The 20,089-nt window shown below is 36.5% G+C and overlaps 1 protein-coding gene across 1 annotated transcript in view; it reads right to left on the minus strand.

Moving 5' to 3' along the window:
- The window catches only part of COL12A1 (collagen type XII alpha 1 chain), a 121,833-nt gene that overhangs the window by 72,625 nt on the left and 29,119 nt on the right, over positions 1-20,089 (minus strand). Inside the window, exons 13-14 of the mRNA XM_029284440.1 lie at positions 4,467-4,736; positions 2,343-2,609 (exon numbers count right to left, since the gene is read on the minus strand). Of these exons, the coding sequence (XP_029140273.1) occupies positions 2,343-2,609; positions 4,467-4,736 (537 nt within the window). The remainder of the gene's footprint in view (positions 1-2,342; positions 2,610-4,466; positions 4,737-20,089) is intronic.

The following is a 20,089-nucleotide window of genomic DNA, read 5'->3' on the forward strand; positions in this document are numbered from 1 at the left end:
TGAACAGGCAGTCCTCGGCTTACAAGTTTAGTGACCATTCAAGGTTACAACAAAGTGACTTATGACCATTTTTCACACTTACGACCATTGCAGTATCCCCATAGTCAAAGTCGGATGCTTGGCAACTACTCATATTTATGACGGTTGCAGTGTCCCGGGGTCATGCGATCACCTTTTGTGACCTTCTTACAAGCAAAGTCAATGGGGAAGCCAGATTCACTTAACAACCGTGTTACTAACTTAACAACTACAGTGATTCATTTAACAACTGTGGCACAAAAGGTCATAAAATGGGGCAAAATTCACCTAACAAATGTATCATGCCTCCATCCGAGCCTGACTCTGAGGACGACATGGAGTTCCCTGTTGAGGCCCAGGAGGGGGTGTCTGTGGCTTCGGAGGACTATGGGGAGGAACAGGCTGAAGCAGGCCAGGGCCCTTCAAGTTTGGAACAGGAAAGGCAGAGCTCAGGCGAGGAGCAAGGCCCCTCCCCACCAGATCCCAGAGCAAGGAGAGCAGAGAGGAGGAGGGAACAACGGAGACAGGCTCACTTGTTCGGGAGGAGAGCGTCACGCCCCACTCCACAAGGCACACCTGGGGAGTAGGTATTTAAGGAGACGCTGTGGGGTGGGGAATTTGCCGGGAACAAACATGAACTCTTGTGATGTGAGCTCTTGTACCTGGACTCTTTGTATTTTGGATCAAGTTTGTTTCCTGCTGAGTTCTCCTTGCTGTCCTCAGTTTTGCAGTTTGCAGGTTACAGGCAAGCTGGGCGTTGAAAAGATCATACTTTGTTATCTGTTTTACTTTAAAGAACTGTTTAACTCCGTTGACTGTTTTATTGAACTTGTGCCAGCATATGTGGGGGCTGTTGGGTGAACGTTTGCAGTGCTTACAAAGATAATTATTCTGACCAGCTAATTGCTTTGCCTCCGTTCGGGGCCCTGGGTCATCACAAAATGTTTCACTTAGCAACAAACACGTTGGGCTCAATTGTGGTTGTAAGTCAAGGACTACCTGTATAGTGTATTATTGAAATCCCACACAAGGATCCCAACGGCAGAAATTCTAAGAAATTAAGTGCCATATTAGCAACAGTAGCAGCAGCTTTCAAAACTATGAGACCATCAAACAAATATGAAATAATGCGGGCAGGAAAGAGTACATTGAAGCAAAAGATTCAAGGCTTCATCAGAATTTAGGCCAGAAAAATTCCTTATTATGGCCTCATTTGCTGTGTACTATTATGAGCTACCTTCTCTAGTCCTCCAGCCTATCAACTACAATTAATTGAAGATTTAACCCAAGGGTCAGTTTAGTTCTTGTATTGCCTGAAAGGACAGAAAGTTTATAGTTCATCCATGAAGGCCAACCTTACCACAACCTAGGGAGCATTTTCAGACAACTGCCAGGTAGGGCACACACACACTTAATAGCAATTTAAATAATAAATAAGCCTTTAAAAATAAACAAATAATTATACCACATATTTCAATCTCTTAAACTAGGAACTTTTGAACTTGTAAACTTTATGCATTTTAGCTACAGTAATCTATCACAGGGCTTTTCAACCAGTGGTACGAGTACCACCTGTGGTACATTGGCACCTGGCAGATGGTACACGGGCATTCTAGAAAAGTGGTAGCGGGGAGGGGAATGAGCTGAACCGGTGGCAGCACTGCACAAGCCTGAGTGAGAGATGTCTGGAGCTGCAGGGCTGTCAGGGCTCAGTGGAAGCGCCAGGATCAGCGCCAGGCTCCAGCTGGAGCTCGGTGCTGATCCTGGCACTTCTGCTGAGCCCAGAAGGAGCGCCAATCAGCTGGAATGTTGCAGCATCTCCAGGGTCTTGTGATTTACATTCAGATGCTTGGCAACTGATTCATATTTATGATGGTCACAGTGTCCCAGGGTCATGTGAAGTAACCAAAACCTGCTGCAACCACCCAGCAGACGGGGGGGGGGGGAATAAAAACCAAACACCCCCCATCCCACTCCCGCTGCCAATTCTCAACAGAAATGCTCACAACAATGAAAACCTTGGATAGGAGGAAGAGCACCGCCGGGCAGGCCAGCAGGCGTCTTGCTCGGCTGTGGCTTGGGGGGCACTTTTTTCAGTACCATTGTAACTTTGAACAGTCACTAAGCAAATTGTTGTAAGTCGAGGACTACCTGTACTTTATCATTTTTTTTCCTTTTGGTCAATTTTTTGACTCCTTGCTAGGGGACTGGTGGTACTCGGATATTGCCATATCCTAAAAGTGGTACAGTGGGTGAAAAGGTTGAAAAGCCCTGATCTATCATATACACATATATACTTTTTTTTAAAAAAAATAAATCTGCACCTGTAGTTCCTTCGCCTTTTCTGTGTTTTCCTTCGCCAGTTTTATACGTTGGAATGACAGTAATATCGTAAGTTGTTAGAGGCTGGAGACGTTTCAGCACTGTGGAGGTAACAGTCGGAGGCACTTTAGCCACTATTTGTCTTCCTCCTCTACGGGGTCGGTAAACCACACGATAGTTGATCACTTTTCCAGGTGCTGGTTGCCAAGTGACTCTCATTGTGGTCTCCTTCTCATTATCTACTTTAACAGTCCTTGCATCCGGTGACACTTTGAAGTGTGAAATGAAAAATTAAAAAACATTACTATTTCCAAACTTCATTTAATCCAATAAAAGATACACCGAATTGTCTACAAAGTAAGTCAAGTTACACTAATTCTGTATTCACGCCCTGCTTCCTGCTTCCCTCCAAGGCGGAATGGGACAACTCTGCCACAGCCAATTCGCCATGGCCAACTCATCACAGCCAACTCCTCACGGAACAACTCGCTGGGGGACAATTCAACAATTCAATGTAATTATTTAAAATAATTCACATTTCATTTTTCCCCTCCCTCGGCATCCTTTCTTTAATGATTCTATTCCACTATTTCTTCAATATTAGTATCATTCTTGTCCTGCAGCAAGTTGTCCCATGGAACACACATGAAGGAACACACACACATACGCACACATAGAGAGGCTAAAAGTAACGGGAGATATACTGTATGTATTCAAAAAGCACTACCAAGTTTAGGGAGATCCACAAGTTTTCCTGAATTTTTATGTACTGCATTTGAAGCCAAGCGTCAAGCAATGTATTTCACTATATTTTGAAGAATGATCCCTCGTATCTACAATTGTTTGATATTTTTTCATATTTGTACTTGGTTCTCTTCAGCCCCCCCCCAAAAAGTCCTTTTCTACTCGCATGATTATAATGTCTTAAACAGTAAATAAGAACATGATATGCAAGATTGATTCTCTCCAACATCTTGTCCCAACACATTAGATTTATACAGAATATGTTGTTTTAATCTTCTTTTATTCCACACAGTATACTTTTTTCTTGTTTCTGGTTTCAAATTCATAAAAGAATCTGTACTAGATGCCACAGTTAATTACTTTAGCGCTATTAGACCAATCTTTCCTAAACATCAAAGGCATACATAAAAACGGTATCTACATTTATGGCTGACTGGAAACCCCTTTTTGCATAAAATGGAAAAAAAATGCACTTATGATTTGTGGTTTCAGTTATTAACAAGCTGGATAATACAAAAGAGTGAGTTTACTTTTGTAGTTATAGAGTAAAAGATAACTTTATAATTGTATTTCTATTTGCTGCAAAAAAAAGTTGGAAGCTTCTATTTTTTCTTCTTTCTATCCGTTTTCCTTTTTTTCTTTTCTGTTTTCTTCTTATTAGTTTGTGTTAGTGTTTATGTTCTTTGTAAAACTTTTTATTAAAAAATGATAAAATAACATCAAAGGAACGCTTTGAACTTTCCAGCCCTGAACATCTGGAAAATTCATGACTAGAAATAACAGGAACTAGTGATCAGAATATAAGGGGAATAGTTCTACCCACCAAATCTGAATTTTCTAACTTCACTAGTCTGTTCAAGCATAACCACACAAAATAATACAGAGGCATTTCTCCATAATACTGCAATCCTTGGTAATCAGTTCTTGCAACTGAAATCTCCTAACTAGAACAGTATCCAGTGCTTTTAAAAATGTGGGCAAGCCTTACATCAAAAACTGAGTTTAATCTAATCATGTAAATATTAATTAGACTTGTTCTAACCAACTTAACTTCTATTTCTAGTTTCAAAAATATAATATTTGCTGATGTATCACATGATAGATGACAGAGGGAAGAGAGACAGATAAATATATATGAGAAGGTTGGCTAGAATGCTTTGGGTTCTTTTGAGTCTACTACAATACTTTACTCTTGCCTTCTGTTGCTTCCTGCTGCTATTCCATGGTTTTAGTTGTCCTAGTGTAAGGATAGTTTTTAATTTATTAGTTTACCTTTTTAAAAAAAACTGCCTTAAGCATTCTAAAGGATTCGCAAGATACCAGTTTTCTAAGACTAAATAAACACACTTTGAATGCTTTGTTGTCTTCTGTATTTTATCTACCTTCAGTTGTAGCTTGTCCCTCTAGAGGTGGCCCTTCTCCACTTCTGTAGGAAGCCAAGACTGAAATTTTATACTTAGTTTCAGGTTGAAGGTTTTGTAAGACAGTATTAACTACATTTCCAGGAACTGTTGTTTCCCCAGACTGGCCATCGTAAAGGGATTTCCATAGAATTTTGTAATTCTGAACTGGCCCTGGAGCTGCTGTCCATGAGACTCCAACTGAAGTATCGGTTATGTCTCTAGTAATCAGGTCACGAGGAGAACCACGTTCTTTATGAAAGAGAGAAAAATGAGAATTGTTGTGGTCAATCAACACATACTCCAATAAAATTATAACAGAACAAAATGAATTGCCATGAAATGAAATAAAAAACATCCTATTGATTTCAAAGATATATCCATGTAATTTCCTTGATAACAATAAAGTTGAAATTTGGGAGATTCCACAAACTATTCAGAAAAACTTTGGATTTCACACAAATACAGCACTTTTCTCTATTCATTAAAGTACACAAATCTTTTTTCAGGGTTTAAAGAAAGGTGTTGTTGCTTTAATAAATCAAAACATCTAAAAAGCCTGAAAAATGTCCTGACACTTTAAAGAATAGTAGAAAATTCTTATGATCCAGAACATAAAAGGCCCAAAGCACGTCTGAATCATTTTCAAACCAAGTACAGCCACAGTAGTTAATCACTTGCCTTTTTCCAGAGAATTTTTCCAACTATTCAGTCAAGCCTACCACCATAGTGTTTATTTTTCCAAGAATGCATGAAGGTTGGCTAGATGCAACCTTAATACAACTTAGCTATATTGTACAATTCCATTTAAGTATATTCCTTGAAAGGTTTTCTTCCAAAATCTTATACCAGTTAAGATACTTTAATATCAATAACTAGAGTTCTGAAAATAAGAGTGCAAACTATAATACTTGTAAATACTATATTACATTAAATATTCTTGAATAATCTATAATCTATAAAAATGTCATGATCTCATGAGTGCTATCCATGGATAAAAGGGGAGGCATGCCAAAATTTATATGAGGATGTCATCATGCAAATGTCACAAGTTGCTTACTTGAATCTTCCATCAGAATGCAAGGATATAATAGTGACATTTATGTGATTATTATTTGTCACCATGCAGTGATTGTCATTTTGACACTATTGTGTTTTCCTGTGGATGCTACTTAGTATTATTTGATGACTTGCACGCAAATTTTAGAATCTATATGCATCAAACAGAAATTTAAAGATAACATTTTGTAGTAAAGTTATATCTTCATAAAGGTTACAATCAAATTCATAGCAATATTCAACATTCAGTTTGACCTGATATAGCTGAATGTTTTGAATTCTACCTGTTACACCTTCAAATCTCACTAACTTGGTTGTTAAATGAAGGTTTAATTCTGAAACTCAATCTCAGGAAAGTATTTTCCTGGAAAACTGAAAGAGACCAGATTTCAAAAGTTACTTGCATCAGATTTTTTTCATTCTTTTGTAAAGCTTCTGTTTCAAATGTGACTTTTTCTGTTAAATAAAAGGATGTGAACGCAATCCAAATGGAAAGAAATATGGAAAAACTTGCTTGGTAGAATGTGCGGATGTCTTATAACAAAAGATCTTTCCATATTTTAATACAGACAGATAATATTAAACTATGATATCTTCAAATACTAAAAAATTTGAACCATTAACTCTGAAGGGAATTCTACATAACCATAACAATACTGTAGCACTGTGGGGTTGTATCTAGCAATATAACATTATCCTGGCAAAAATGGATTAATAGTTTCAATAATATTAAATAGGAACTATACTCCTACGTAACTGGAGACGTCATTTATTGGCAATAAAGTATAACCCATGCCCCACACACAGCCCCCTGTAATTTTTTTATTAAAAGAATAAAAAATTGGATTTTTCCAAGCAAGCAACAAAATAGAAACCAAAATATGAAAAAAGAAATTGAATAAGCCCTTGGCCCCAAATAGTTTTTTATGGAATATGTTGCTCTCAATTTCTAAGTAAGTACAGTGCAACACAGTGATGTCAGCTTCAATGCAGAAAATAAGAAAGTGAACTATATATATTTACTCCAACTTCATAAAAAACAATTTCTCTGCCCGCTCATTCTATTAAAAAACCAGACCAAATGTTTAGGACAAGACATTAAAGCTCAGAGAAACAGTGAGATGTGCCATGGAACAGAGTCAAAGATATGTTAGAATTTGGCAGTTTAATGGTAGGTATGCGCCAAGCACTGAATGCATACATTGTTTGGAAGAGGTTCCAGTGGCTCATGGATTAGTTTTCCACATATGCTGATCATTACATGCATCTCTACTATAAATACTTTAACCTGCTGAGTTAGGAAATAAGAGGAACGTGGTCTTTACAGCTGTGCTGTTTACTTTTCCAGGCAGTCTTTCCTAAACTGGTGGCTTCGTGATTTTATTATAGGAGTTGAAGTCCAACCTTCTAGAAATCCTACACTGGAGAAATTGGCTATTTCACTTAGGTTACTATTGGGTTGGCTATATTACAATGTACAATCTAGTATGATTACCAAACCGTGCATGCATTTTGCTTCAAAACCTAGGATTAATGGTACATCAAGCAACCAAGTATTCAAAAAAATAACAAAGCTTGGAAGCAGAATTCTATTTAGTCCTAGGATATAACATTATTGTCCTCTGTCGCCTATCTGCACCCTCTGAAATAGCCCAATTTCAGCAACTAGAGATCCTAGGAAGAGCCTGACGACTGTTCTGCATTCTTGGATTTTATATATGCTTATCTTATATGTTTATTTTATTTATGTTTGACTGTTTTTAGATTGTCATAGAGTTTTTAACTCTTATATTGTACACTGCCAAGAGACACTTTTTTAGAAGATGGGAGGCTATAAAATATAATAAATAAACAAATGTGATTTCAGAATTGCACAATCCTCAAAGAAAGGACAAGTTGGAATCACCCTTCAATGACATCTGGAAGATCATTAATCTCAAATTGCAGTGCCTCTGTTCTAAAGCAGTGGCCAATTCCTCCTATTACATCCTTTTTTTCCCTCCCTTTCGCTGATGACCACTTCATTCTATCTGATGGTAGGATCTGTTCAGGCATTAAGGTAGGGAAACTGTGCTGGGCATGTGGCGAAAACCTAATTTATAATTTCATATTCATATTATATAAGTACTCCCGAAATATTACTTCACTCCCATTGTTTCCATCATATTGACTCAAACACAGGAACTTCATTTGGATAGGGGTCATTTAAAACTCACAACTGTTGCTTGAAGAGCAGGGGGCAGCTGCGGCATAGGAAGGGCTTTGTACAACTTCACCTGGTGTGCCACTTGTGCTCTTTGTTGTATCAGGAGGCCATACAGACAGTCAAGTATCCAATGATCAACGTGCTTTACACGGGACTGCCCTTGTAGTCTACCCAAAGCATTAACTGATCCAGAATGCACCTGCATGGGCAGTTATGGGCATGTCTCAGTCTATCCATGAAACAACCCTGGTTCTCAAGCTGTACTGATTCTTAGTTTGCAATTCAAACTACAGGGTCCTGGTTACTTGAGGAACTGTGTGTCTCCCATAATATCTGCCAGGCCAATTTTGATTTGCAGGGTTGACATCATCCAGGTTCCTTCAATTAAACAATGTCATCTGTCAGGACTCTAGAAACATGTCTTCTCTGGAGCAGCACCTGCCCTCTGGAATGAGGTTTTTCCTGAGATTTGGATAGTCCCCATCCTATTGTTTACAAGGGTCTTGAAGAACTGACTCTTCGCCCAAGTCTTTGGTGAAGAAAAGTGAAGATCATTTGTTTAATTTCTGTCCAGTTTGTAATTTTTTGCCATTTTTTGCTTTCTCAAATAATAAGAATTATTAAATTTATATGCTACTCAGCCAGTGGTGGGATTCAGCTGGTTCGCTGCATTTGGAGAACCAGCTGACTTCCAGAAGTCCAGTCTAGACTTCGGAGGCCTGGAGGAGGCCTCCCAAGCCTAGAATGACCTAATGGAAGTGTGTGGATGCCGGAAGTCCGTTCTAAGCCTTGGAAACCTGGAGGAGGCCTCCCAAGCCTAGAACAGCCCACTGGAAGTGCATGGATGTCACTTTCGGAAGTCCGTTCTAGGCCTCGGAGGCCCAGGGCTGCATTGAATAAAACAACCGGTTGTTCAGGTATTTGAATTCCACCACTGTACTCAGCTCCCCACCTGGAGAGTAAATTGTTAATTGGATTTCTCTTGTTTTAACTGTTGCAGACCCAGTGTCATTAGCATATAAATATGTGGGGGGGGGAGAAGAGAGAGAGAGAGAGTTTTCCTTAGTTCTCTTCACCTTATTAGAAGGGCTGCAGCTGTCTCAGAAAGAGGGTTGTGAAGAAATTTAGCCATTAAATCATTTAGCCATGATATCATTCTTGGGAACATGTGGAAACCACAGATTTTCTTTGGTTATTTTCAGGAAAAATTCTTTGAGATCACATTTTATTCATAATTATTTAACAAAGTATATGCGAAATGACCAGAAGCAAATCAGAGCAAACTTGCCTATTTAATTCATTAGTTTTCTAGATCACCTTAAATTTGAAATAAATTATATGTACTGATAATTTTCAATATAAAAAAGCTAATAAAATAATTACTCTTCTCCTACAAGAAGCATAACAGGCACTAGTTACTGTAGTTAAGGATTTGGTAACCTATAGCATCTTTGAGAATTTCAGACATTTCAAGGATGGAGAGAAAAGAAATGTAGAACTGTACAAGTCACAGAAAGGACAATATTTCCTATTATGTTTCTGGGCTGCCTTTCAGCATGCAAACCAACATGCTAACGAAAAAAAAGTCCTATTACCTGAAGCGAGACTTACTTCTGAACAAATTTTCCAGTTACGGGATTAAAAATTGTGAGTATATTGTGGGCACTCTGACAAACGATTGACTCAGGATTGTTAAAGCTGCCACTGAAAGTATAGGAAGTAATAAATGAGGTGATTTCTAGCTACCCATGATGTTCTCTACTACTCAAGCAGTTTCTTAAGAAGGCACATTCCGCCACCAAAAGGTATTAGATTGCAGCTGTGCATCAGTTATATTTTGTAACCTTTCTAACAAGAAAATGTCAAAGACTAGTACTTTGCTTTACAGTGTGCCAGCTTCTATTTTTGGAATTTAAAAAAAACCCTCTCTTTTTACGACCCTGAAAATCCATAATTTGGGATAAAGTTGGGGTGATTGGATGGGGCTGAGCATTTACTTGCCAGATGCCCGTCCTGACCCCTACATGAAGTTCACATTTTTTCTTTGTGCCCTAGGAGAGGGAAACATCTGCCGCTACCGAGGATTGAACTCTCAACATTCCGAGTGGGAGGCAAGCATCTTCACCACTAGGCCACCACGCCATTCTTTTTTTTTTTTAATAAATTTTTTAATTAATTTTTCAGATTAAACAACAAATAAAACAAATATGATGCATTTACTTAAAACAAAAAAAAAGATAATCCTACTCAATACATTTTCAGAGACGCTCGGCAGTCCCCGCCCTGCATCCACCCACGCCATTCTTATTTTAAAAAAATTAAAAGAATATTTTTTAAAAAAATAAGTCAAAGTTAGTTGGTAACTGCTAATAAATTATCCAGATATACTGTACATTGTGTTTATCCTTAGTTTAACCATTAGAACAAATTCAGAGCTGCCATGGGGTGAACACTATTCCAGTACCGCACAGTATTCTAGCAACTGTGTAATATGCTGTTCTTTTTAAAAAATATTTAGAAGAAGCTGGTTACTGTTTTCTTGTACAGCGTATCATTTCCTCTATGTTGATTTATTTTTTCCTAGAAACATGACTTTCCCATAGGAGAGACAAGGAAGACAATTGTTTCACAACTGGCAACTATCTCTTGAAAATGTCAGTATCAGAAAATGGAAAACGTCTAATTTAAATAATGCATGAGACAGCAGTAAATCTCCAAGGCAGAAACAGAATCTCTTTGTATGGCAAGCCATTTGCAACTCAAAATGTTCTCATGTTATGCTAAAACCTTTATTGTAAGGAAATGTCACTTGCAGTACTACTGACTCAATCTGTGGGAGGTCCTCAATTTTTAAAAAATATTTTTAAGTTAACTATGAAACATCGCAAAAGATACTTCTGCTGTGTGAAAGTGTTTCAGTAAAAATGTGAAAAGCCATTACTTGATGAAAAAGGAGAGGTATTTGGTTATGACTGGTTAGAAATCCCATTTTATGTTCAATATAATTTCTTGATAAAAGTACCTATGATTAAAATTGCAATCTGTGAAACTGGTAGTTGGAATTACAACATCAGATCCCGCTTCTTACTTATGCCACTGGTTTTGAAGGTTGGCATTTCCTAATGTTAGAAAAGCTAAGAAAAAGAGCATGGCAGAAAGTGGGTTATGGAACTGCTGGATGATAAGCTCTCTGGCTTTTTTCACCCACCCACCCTGAAGGGGAAGAGAATGGCAGCATATTTGACACTAAAATATATTGAAAATGAAAGTTATTACTATTTATCTGAACTATCAGAAGGCATTGTAATGATTGGTGTTTTTGACGGTTACTTCTTGGAGTTATTATTGGTCTTTGAATTCTGCAAAGAGGCCACGTTACTACAAGTATAGAATAAATAACCTAGGAAAAATATTGTTAGGGATCAGACAGATGGTGCTGGGACCAGGTAGAAAGGGCGTTGAAAGAAAAAGATGTTGAGAAGAATACAGAATAGCTGACAGAAAAAAAATAAAGATAAAACATTTAAGATATAAACAAGTATTTTTAATTTAAGTAGAAACAAAGTCTGTAACATACCAACATTTATTTATAAAGTCACAGATCTGTACTAGGACAATCACTGTAAATTATTGTAGAAAAACCTGAGTTCAGAATGTAATGTTACGTATTTGTATAATAACTATTAAATTATTAATTTAAAAATAATATCTTGAATTTCTTGGTTCCACAAAGATACCTTATTTAAAAACTACAGAACCCAAGTAACAAGAGAAACATTCACCAAGACCTGTATTCAATTCAATCTTTTTAAAAGAAAGCACATCCTTGTCATTTGACATTATACCTCAAGGCAAATAAGCAGACTCTTGGTACACCTCCTCTCTGTGGGAAAAAACAGATTACTAAACAGTAGCTCATAGAAACATTTAATTCTGAGCCAACAACTGATTTCGACACATAACAATTGCTCTGTTTACCATTATGTTTTATTTTTAGCCCCTGACCTATAAGTTTGGCTTTGAGTAAAAAATGAAAATTAAATGAAAGGCCTCAAGAGAAAGGAGGTAGAAGAAGAGGAAGGGTATATAATCAGTTGAAGCCCTCTTTAAAAAAAATCCCCAATGTGTCAAAATTTATACACAATAAAATACAAAAGCAATGAAAAGCAGAAACTAGACAGAAAATTGTAAAGACAGCATATATTAAAGAGTATGTTACAACTGAAAATCCTTTTAACAGGGGTTAAATCATGAATGGGCCTAAAGGAAATTGTATTCCATTGGTGAACCACTGGTCAATTTATGGTAAACCATCTGGAGTCTGCGGTTACTGGGATTTATGCCAATAATTATGAACTCACTACACTCACTGATTTCCAACAAGCCATTTCTTAGGCTATTAAATAGGAATGTAGAGTCAATCTCATTTAGCATTATATTTTAACTGTTAAAAGATCCTGATGTTGGAAATACACATTTATTTATTTAATTTATTCAATTTTTATTGCCAGCCATCTCAGCCAAGTGACTCTGGATGACCTACAATACTGAAACTATAAAACAGATAAAACAATTTAAAACAATAAAAACGTCAATAAAATAAATACATACAGCAGCCAAGACAATTAACCAATTAACAGTAAAGCAAAAAAACCAGGACCCTTAACACACTGATTTAACTTAATTGCTGTTTGTATGTTTGTAGCTCAGTATATTAGGTGAATCTAGCCAATGTTGTGTGACTAGTTTACTATATAATGGACTGTGTAAACCCAGGTAATTGGATTAATTTATAAGATATGATTCAATTAACTATGGGTTAGTGGAAAGTGGGAATATAGCTTGAAAACTCATTCTTGTTTTTTAAATTCAAAAAAAAAAGTTGGTGATCCCAAAACCTTTGTTTAAAAGTGAACCATTAAAAACTGGAAAAAAAATCTACTGACCCAGACCTAAATTATTCCTTCAATAGAGTGCCTAGGTCTTAAATAATTAGCAATTTAAAGAAAAAAAATATTGTTGAGCCTGAGAATAAAGTGACATATATACCAATGGCTGAAGAACTTAAAGATGGGTATGTGAGATCCCAAGAATGGATCAATATGTCAATATGTGACATCATGGAATGAGTGGAACAGAAATTTAAAGCTTCCACATCTGAAAGAGGAATCATTATTTCTTAAAACTTAGATATCTATATTAATCTGCCACAAAGCCAGATTGCTGAAATGCTGTTTTATTTAAGAACAACAACAACAAAAAATCTCTGGGGACAACTGTAGATACGCATATCTATCTAGGTCAGGGGTATCAAACTGCTGGCCCGCGGGCTGGATGATCACGTGGAAGCCATACCCACCATTGCCGGTAATGGCAAAACCGTCCCGATATGTTGCGCGACATCACGAGTTTGACATGTTATATTTATTGCTTTACTGTTTTAATCTTTTAATATATTTTATCTGATTGCAAACTGCCTAAAGTTGCATGACAGCAAGACAGGTGGCATAGACAAACAAACAAATAAGCAAGCTACCTTCCCAATTCAGCATAATAATGTGTTTACTTCAAAGAATGTGATGAGTCAGGTCACACCCACCAAGATGCAACCCATACCTAACCCATCACAAGACCCTTACCTGATGTGACCTCCCCATCATAAGACCTACTGACCACACAAAGGCCTTATAAATAGATGAACACTGACACTGACATCCCCTAAACGCCTCTGAAGATATTACCTAGCCCTGGCAATGAAACGTTTGGAAACCAACCCACAAGCTCGGAGAATGAATCTCCACCCTCATCCTACACCTGAGCTATAGATATTCACCAACATTGCAAATTTATTCTATTAATTTTACCAATACAACTCAGTGATCTGCCATAAAACATTATTCTAAATACTCTGCTAGAGAGAAGTTCCTTGAGGATGGGCTCCAGTATGAGGTCCGAAAGCTCGGAGAACTAAACCTGTGGTCCCAGTGACCGACCCAGATTGGATCCGGTTCTAAATTGGCTTGTTGCAACAAGGCAACTATTCTTGCTCATTTTTCCCCCAAATCTATTTAATGATTTTGTTCTGTTACACACAATAAACTTGGTTCTTTCATCCCAACAAAAGCTGCTTGTTCTTAAGAATGTTTAAGCTAGAATCTGCTCCATTTTTGTGCTATCTGAGATTATGAGCAAAATGCTATCTTGATTTCTCTTGCAATCCACTTATCATTTTTGTTTGTACTTATTCAGAGTTCCAATCATTTTTTCTCATAAAACAATTCATGACAATAAACTTTCTCTAGAGCCCTTAGACTACTTGCAAAGCTTTCTTGTCTAGCTGAAGAAAAAACACATTCCACAGGGTGAACGTTATTTAAAAACATGCATAGTAATTACACAATTAATCTCTTCTGTCGCTGATAAAGGCAAGCTGAATGCCCAAGTAATGAGACACATTTTGATTACAGATGCTATCATAATGTAACCCTGTTAAGACATGGAAGTCATAAATAATAATGTTATGATAGATAATAGCCTTTAACCATATACTTAGAATTTGATACATGAGCTCTGTCATTCAGACTACATAATTATGTTAAGCAGAGATACCGTAGAGGGAGCATGATGAACTGGTGATGGTCAGAGGGGAAGAAGAGCAAAGGACATGAATAGGAGCCAGATCTTCTTTGCTATATTTTCACTGTGTACCAACTACATTCTCTGAAAGTTCTCTACAATCAAATCCTATGCACAGTGAATAGCTGCTTTCCAGTAGCAATAATTGAAATCCTCTTTGAGCTGCTGCAAGAAAATAATGTCTGAAACTGTGCAGAAAGGAAGCCTGTTGCAATTGTCTATTCAATTCAGGGCAAAAAAGGAATACAAAACAATAGCTGGATAAATTCACACATTGGGCTAAACCAGAGGTAGACAACCTTGGTTCTTTTATGACTCGTGGACTTCAACTCCCAGAATTCCTGAGCCTCAGGAATTCTGAGCCTCAGGAATTCTGGGAATTGAAGTCCACGAGTCATAAAAGAGCCAAGGTTGCCTACCCTTGGGTTAAACAAAAGGTTTTGGCGAACTTTCTTGAGGCAAACTACTGAGATCTGATTCACCAATAACACTTTATTCACTCAATTATAAACCATGTTTCGCAAGCCCACAGTTTTTGTTGTTTCGAGTAAGTCCTTTATTTCTAGTATTTCAAGTATACTAGCAGCTATATACATATATGCTCATTCAAATGTGAAATATGCATAGAATTACTGGAGAAGGGGAGATTTTCTATATTAGTTTTAGTTGGAATTGGCAACCTTAGGAGTTTCGTTTTGAAGGTGGTCTATTCTTCATTACAGAAAATGTCTTAATTCCTGTTTTTGTTTTTCTTTTCAGATAAATGTGGTATTCCATCCCAACCATAATAAAGCCAGATGTTCTTACCTTCAAGCGTTTCTCCTTGTTTAGAAAGAGCCTCTCCTGCTCCAGATGCATAAAGAGCAGTTACTGACAAATCATATTTTGTCCCTGGTTCCAAGTTAGTGAGATCTGTACTGGTAGTGTCTCCCCTTACGGTTATCTCTTTAGGTTCACCTCCAATCACTGGAGTATACGTGACAAGGTATTGTTGCACTTTGCCAGGTGCTGAATTCCAAGATAGTTTCAATGAGGATGTTGTAGCATCTGAAACTTTCAAGTCTCTTGGTTTTCCAAGCACTATATAGGATAAATTAAAAAAGAAAAAACCTTAGGAGCAAACTAACAAAAACATTCCAAGAACGGTGAATTTCCGGTGACGTCCATTGGTAATAGACCCTGGGAAACGACTCTCCATTCCCAGGGTCCAAAATTCTTTTGCTGGCGGGCCCATTTGGGCTGAATGCCACCCTGGAGGGGTGGCCACCGAGGGGTGAACTTTTGAGGAATGGGAATTATTTATTTATTTATTTATTTTGTTGTTGTTCCTCTCTGTTTTTTTAAATTACGTTCAGCCTTGTCTCCTGATAATAGGAGGGCACTGGATTACAATTTATTTTTCTTTTTTCTTGAGCTATTTGGTGGATTACAATTGGCCATCGGGCTTTTTTTATTGGATTACAAATAAATTGGCCAGCGGACCTGTTATTGGATTATAAATAAATAAACACAACAATTAGAAGATGAGTGCCTCAAACTTGGTGAAAGGGGTGAAGAAGGGCTCTTCGGCCCCTGCTTCAACCTTGGTGAGTCCGGCCCATCAAAAATCTATTACAACATTCTTACACCAGGAGGCCCAACAAAAATATACGCAAGCTATACTACAGGCAACCGCAGATTCTAAAATGGAAATGAAAAAAGATTTGGAGAAAAATTATGAAGACTTGAAAAATGATTTGCTCAAGATGGACCAAAGAATGGAAGCTTTTCAACAGGCAATGACAGATACCCAACAGAGAATGCAAAAAATAGAAGACAAATCAATAGTGGTAGATCAGAAATTAGAGGCTTTGCAAGATGAAAATCAGAGACTGGCGCAAACCAATGTGGAACTGGAGGAAAATATGGACGTTATGGAGGTGAAAAGGGCATCATACTTCCTAAAATTTCAAAATATGTCAGAAGAGAAGGATGAGAACTTATTAGAATTGATGAGTGGACGATTGGCGGATCTACTTGGAATGGAAATGGACCAAATGAAAAGAGAATTGGATCAGGTTTTTAGAGTCAACTCAAACTATGCAAGAAGAAATAGAGTGCCCAGGGAGGTCCACGTTAGATTCCTCAAAGGAGCCATACAAGATGAGATCCTAAGAGCAGTAAGGGATCAACTGCTGAAATATAAAGACAAAGAACTTGTAGTTCTTAAACAGATTCCTAGAAGAATAAGAGAAGTACGAAGAGAATATCAATTTCTAACAAGGAAATTGGACAGCAAAGGAGTGAATTTTAGATGACTAATCCCAGAAGATTATTAATCTTTTGGGACTCGAAAAGATATAGATTGGATACTCCATGTCAAGCAGAGGAATTTTTCAACAACCATAGAGCCTTCCTGGAAAAAGGTGATGCGGAGCCTAAGAAATCAGAGGGAACGACTGCTGCAGAAACATCAAAGCAAGCGGAGGAGAAAGTACCTAAAAAGACCCAATCAGAGGAAGATGTTAGACCCAAAGATCAGAGACAGACAAGTTCTCCTAGAAGACTGAGGTCCCGATATAATTGAAATCATGGAGGAAATTGGAATATTTTCAATAAACATAAATGGTCTTAACTCCCCATCAAAAAGGAGTAAAACATTTCATAGGTTACAAAAGTTAAAAATGGACATAATATGTCTCCAAGAGACACATATTAAGAGACAACACTCTAGAACTTTAGAACAACCAAAGTTAGGTAAACTCTATTCTTCTTTGGCACTACAAAAGAAAAGAGGGATAGCTCTATACATAAAAGAAAAGATGAACCCAAAACAAATCTATGTCGATGAAGAGGGAAGAATATTAATGATGGAAATTACATGGAATCAAAAACAAATATTGATGGTTGCAATATATGCTCCCAATGAGAAACAAGATCAATTTTTCCAGCAATTATATGATAAACTTGTGGACTTAAATTATCATAACCTTTGTATACTTGGAGACTTTAATGCAATTGCTGATGCAGTACGAGATTACAAAAGTCATAAACAAGGGAAAAAAGGAAGTAATATCGTACCTAAACCCTTTTTAAAAATGAAAGACGAACTTTGTCTACAGGATATATGGAGAGAAATGAATCCAGAAAAAGCACAATATACCTTTTACTCCAATAAGACATAAATCATGGTCAAGAATTGATATGATATGGATTTCTTATGATCTGAAGACTATGATACAAGAAGTTGAAATAGAACCAAATATTTGGGCAGATCACAATTCAATTAAAATGACCTGGAAAGGAGCTAGAAAGAGATTAAGATGGTTCTTGAATAAATCGATATTGAAAGAAAAAGAATTCTTACAATTAGCAACAAAAGAAATGGACTTTTTCTTTAAAATTAATGAAAAAGAAGAAACTTCTATTCAAAATGTATGGGATACGGCAAAAGCATACTTTAGAGGTTTGGTTATCACTTATGCTGCCAAAAAGAACAAAGAAAAGAGACAAACACAGTGCAGATTGAAAGAACAGCTTAGTATTCTGGAATTTGAGCTACAAATTGATCCACAAAAGAAAAATTAGAAGACACAAATGGAATTAATAAAACACAAATTAAACTTACTTGAGATGGATACAAGGGCACAACAGATTAAACGAGCTAAACAGAACTTTTTTGAAAACGCTAATAAACCGGGAAGATGGCTTGCATATAGATTGAGAAAAAAAAGAGAAAAAAGATTAATAAGTAAACTACAGGACTCAAAGGAAGAATTACATTGTCATAGTGATGTAATGAAAAAAATCACTAAGGCGTATTTTGAGACACTTTATAAGGCAGAGGTGATTTCTAAAGAGGCAATTCAGGATTATTTAAAAGAAGCAAAGCTCCCAAAGGTTCCTGAGAACATTCAACAGAGGTTAAATGAGAAGATAGCAATGATGGAGATTACAGAGGCAATAAAAAGACAAAAGAAAGACAAAACACCGGGGCCTGATGGATTACCTGTAGAATTTTACGTACCCCTACAAGATACTCTAATTCCAATTTTGAAAGACTTGTATAATGAAATTTTATACAGACAAAAATACAGAATTCATGGACTGAAGCTAATATCACCTTGATACCCAAAAAAGACACTGATCTTACACAAATTAAAAATTATAGACCAATATTGTTATTAAATGTGGACTATAAAATTTTTGCTGCAATAATGGCAGAAAGAATGAAAACTTTTCTAAATGAATCTATTCACTCAGATCAAAATTGCTTCCTCCCAAAAAGACAGATAAAGAACAATTTAAGGATTATTTTAAATGCTTTGGAATATTATGAAAATCATCCAGGGAATCAGATGGCATTTATATTCCTTGATGCACAAAAAGCTTTTGATAATATAAATTGGCAATTTATGTTCCAACAGCTACAGGAAATGGATTTTGGTGAAAACTTTATTAAAGCAATTCAAGCAATTTATAAGAAACAAACAGTAAGAATACTTTTAAATGGAGATTATACAGATGGATTTGATATTTAAAAAGGCATGAGACAAGAATGTCCACTCTCTCCCTTGCTATTTATTCTTACATTGGAGGTATTGACTAGAAATATTAGACAAGACAGGGAAATTAAAGGTTTAGATATTAAAGACTAGAAATATAAATTACAGGCTTTTGCGGATGATCTGGTTTTTATTTTAGAGGAGCCGTTGGAAACAGCTCCTAAACTTTTACAGAAAATAGAGAAATTTGGAGAAGTGGCTGGACTGAAAATAAATAGGGAAAAGACTAAAGTTTTAACAAAAAATCTAACTGATAAACAGAAAATCCAACTTGCCAAAAAGACAAATCTTCAAATAGTAAAAAAAGTTAAATACCTAGGTATCTACCTAACAGCAAAATATACAACACTAAAAGAGGACAACTATGAGAGATTAATAAAACAAATAAAAGCAGATTTGGAAAAGTGGGGAAATCTTCAACTATCACTGCTAGGAATAGCGACTGTCAAGATGAATATTTTACCAAAGCTGATTTTTTTATTTCAAATAGTTCCTGTTAAACTGCGCAATAAATGTTTTGACGACCTAAATACAATAATATTAAGATTTATATGGCAAAGAAAGAAAGCAAGAATCAAATGTAAACTTTTACAAGACTCTAAAGACAGAGGGGGCTTTGGACTCCCGGACTGGAGACTTTATTATCAAGCAGCTATTTCGCTTTGGCTTAAAGAATGGATTACATTGAGAAATAAACGACTTCTTTACTTAGAGGGACATGACCTCCAACTAGGTTGGCACACCTTCTTATGGTATGAGAAAACTAAAGCACATAAATACTTTCAAAACCATGCCATAAGAAATGTATTGATTTCAGAATGGGAGAGAATCAGACACAAAATGTATATGAAAATACCTGAGTGGCTTTCAACAATGGAAGCATTTGCTTATCCGAACTTGATTAATTATGATAAACTTGTTAGCTATAAAGATATCTTGGATAAAGATGGAAAACGTAAAGACAGGCAAGTTCTTCAACAACAAGGTATTGACTTAACATGGTGGTCTTATTTGCAAATCCAAACAAGATATGAAAAAGATATAAAATCAACGGGATTTTATAAAAGCAGACTCCACTTGACAAAATACTTTTAAAAACAGATGAGAACTTGATTAAGAAACTTTATAAATGTTTGTTAAGCTGGAAGATGGAAGAAGAA

This window comes from Protobothrops mucrosquamatus, unplaced genomic scaffold, assembly GCF_001527695.2.
Source record: "Protobothrops mucrosquamatus isolate PMUCROS unplaced genomic scaffold, P.Mucros_1.0 scaffold594, whole genome shotgun sequence".
Lineage (NCBI taxonomy): Eukaryota > Metazoa > Chordata > Lepidosauria > Squamata > Viperidae > Protobothrops > Protobothrops mucrosquamatus.